Source organism: Aquarana catesbeiana, linkage group LG05 (assembly GCF_042186555.1).
Source record: "Aquarana catesbeiana isolate 2022-GZ linkage group LG05, ASM4218655v1, whole genome shotgun sequence".
In the NCBI taxonomy this organism is placed as follows: Eukaryota; Metazoa; Chordata; class Amphibia; order Anura; family Ranidae; genus Aquarana; species Aquarana catesbeiana.
Window position 1 is genome coordinate 309,543,846 of NC_133328.1, and position 2,196 is coordinate 309,546,041.

The window sequence follows — 2,196 nt, forward strand, 5'->3', positions numbered from 1 at the left end:
TGGTAATGGAACCAACTTTACTGTATACAGAGGGATCAATAAGCACTGATTTGGGCCTAGATGGATCTTTCCAAATACTTTTATTAGCCAAATCGATCACCCATTTTTGTTCATTGATTACATCAATGCCGAGTATATTCTCTGCTTTGTGACATACCCAAATGTTAATGTTAGTTTTCACTAATCCAGGTACTTCAAATGTTACATTAGATACCTGTCTAGCAGTGGAATTACCTGTATTATTAAAACCCACTATATTACACATAGGAGAATTTGGTTTCACAGGTATGTTTTCTTTGGTAAGGCTAATCTCAGATCCACTGTCAATGAGACAATTAATGTTTTTACCATTCAGCAAACATTGTATATATGGCCTACCATTTTCATCCAAAATAATTGGTGCTACATATTGTAATGGCAGAGAAATTGAATCCCGATGTGATTCTATTTTTGGCAATGGCAATAAACCCTCTCTTTCAGTGACAGTATTGTCTGAACTGCTGATAACAGTCAAATTACTGATCTGTTTGACTTCAGTGGCATAAGGCAATTCAGTCAAAATTTTATCTTGACATGCAAAAACAGGTTGTACAAAAGCTGATTTTTCATTCTCTATATCTTTAGTTTTTCTTTGTGAGTCTCTCTTAAATTTACAGCAATGTTTTCTCATATGGCCAGATCTATGACAGTAAAGACACGTGATAGGCTCTCCTTGCCTCACTCGTCTGCAGCTGTCCTTGTCATTCCTGCTAAGACCTGTCGTTTCTGACATATCTGCAGCCTGACTATTTTTGTCACATTGAATTATAGCTATCTCGTGTGTGAGATTGCTTTGATTCAATTGTCTCCTAATTTTATCAATGAAGCTTACCACATCATTTAAATTTTGACGTTCCTGCGCTATGGCTACTGAAGTTGGGTCAAGGTATTTAAATTTTTTTATGAAAGCTATTTTTAAACCTGGGTCATTGTCATCATCTACTCCAAATATCATTTCATAAACCTTGCAAAATTAAATTTTAAAGTCAATTGGATTTTCTTCAGCAGCAGTCTGTAAAAGATCTAACATTTCTATGGTCGGTATTTGCTCACCGGTCATACATAGCAATAATTGTCGCAGTCTATCTGTCGCGTCATTTTGTTTTTCCTGACCTTCGTCATCAATAACAGGTGTGTTAATTCGTTTAGCAAAATTAACAGGAACCCACAACTGAAATATGTAATTGCGTTGATCATTTGACAGATTAAAATGATCCGCAAACATTTCAAATAAATCCCAATTGGAAAATACAGTTGCCTCAGTGTCATAAATAGGAAAGTCTTTTAAAACTTTCATAAGTTTTCTGACGTCATCAGTGTGCGTCCATTGAGTGGTGTGAAGGTCCTGTGCAGGAATAAGATGTCGGCGCCCTCCGCACAGGAGAGGAAAGCATGCTGGGACTCCAGGGACCGGTACTGGCAATGCCTGGATGACACCAAGGAAGACAAGGACAAGTGCCAGCAGATCAGGAAGGGCTATGAGCAGAACTGTCCGCTGACATGGATTAAATACTTTGATAAGAGAAGAGATTATCTGAAGTACAAAGCTGAAATGGAACGTAAAGGGTTTGAGCCGGCAGAAACAGCCAAGAACTCATAGCGGCCTCTAATACAGAGAATGGGCTTTATATAAAGACTGAACGTTCTAGATTGCATTTTATTGGGAGCCGGAACCAAAGGATTGTTTGAATATGAGGACCACACAGGTTCTGCTCTGCTTTGTATATACAGAATTTATTAAATGACTTTGGAATATAAAAAAAAAAAAAAAATAAAACTTTCATAAGTTGGTCATGTATTTGCAACTTTAGTTTTGCAGTTCTACATAATAAGTTTTTATGTTTCATTTCTTTTTCATCAGTAGCATCAACATTCTCCATATCCGAACTTTCCGGAATATAAGAGGATTGTTGCTTACATTTAGATTCAGTCTTTTTGTCATCTGTAGTTATTACAGCAATCTGTGTCAATCTACTGTCATTCTGAAGTTTTTCCAAAAGATTTGTTTTGGAGTCAATTTGTTCCTCAAGATTCTCTATATAATTACAAAAAATCTCACAGTTTGGACAATTAAGAGAATCTTGGGACACATTTTCATGTATTCCTGTGTTCTGTACATTGTTAGTTTCTGTCTGCTGTAATGTACACACATTTTTG

The 2,196-nt window shown here is 36.3% G+C and overlaps 1 protein-coding gene across 1 annotated transcript; it reads left to right on the plus strand.

Annotated features, from left to right (window-relative positions):
- The first annotated feature begins 1,340 nt into the window (after positions 1-1,340).
- On the plus strand, positions 1,341-1,739 carry LOC141145883 (cytochrome c oxidase assembly factor 6 homolog). The gene has a single exon (XM_073632696.1). It carries the CDS (start codon positions 1,400-1,402, stop codon positions 1,637-1,639), a length of 240 nt encoding a protein of 79 aa, XP_073488797.1. The 5' UTR covers positions 1,341-1,399; the 3' UTR covers positions 1,640-1,739.
- The last annotated feature ends 457 nt before the right edge of the window (positions 1,740-2,196 follow it).

What these genes read in the sequence shown, in the direction of transcription:
- LOC141145883 (XM_073632696.1), top strand. Translation starts at nt 1,400, where the DNA reads ATGTCGGCGCCCTCCGCACAGGAGAGGAAAGCATGCTGGGACTCCAGG.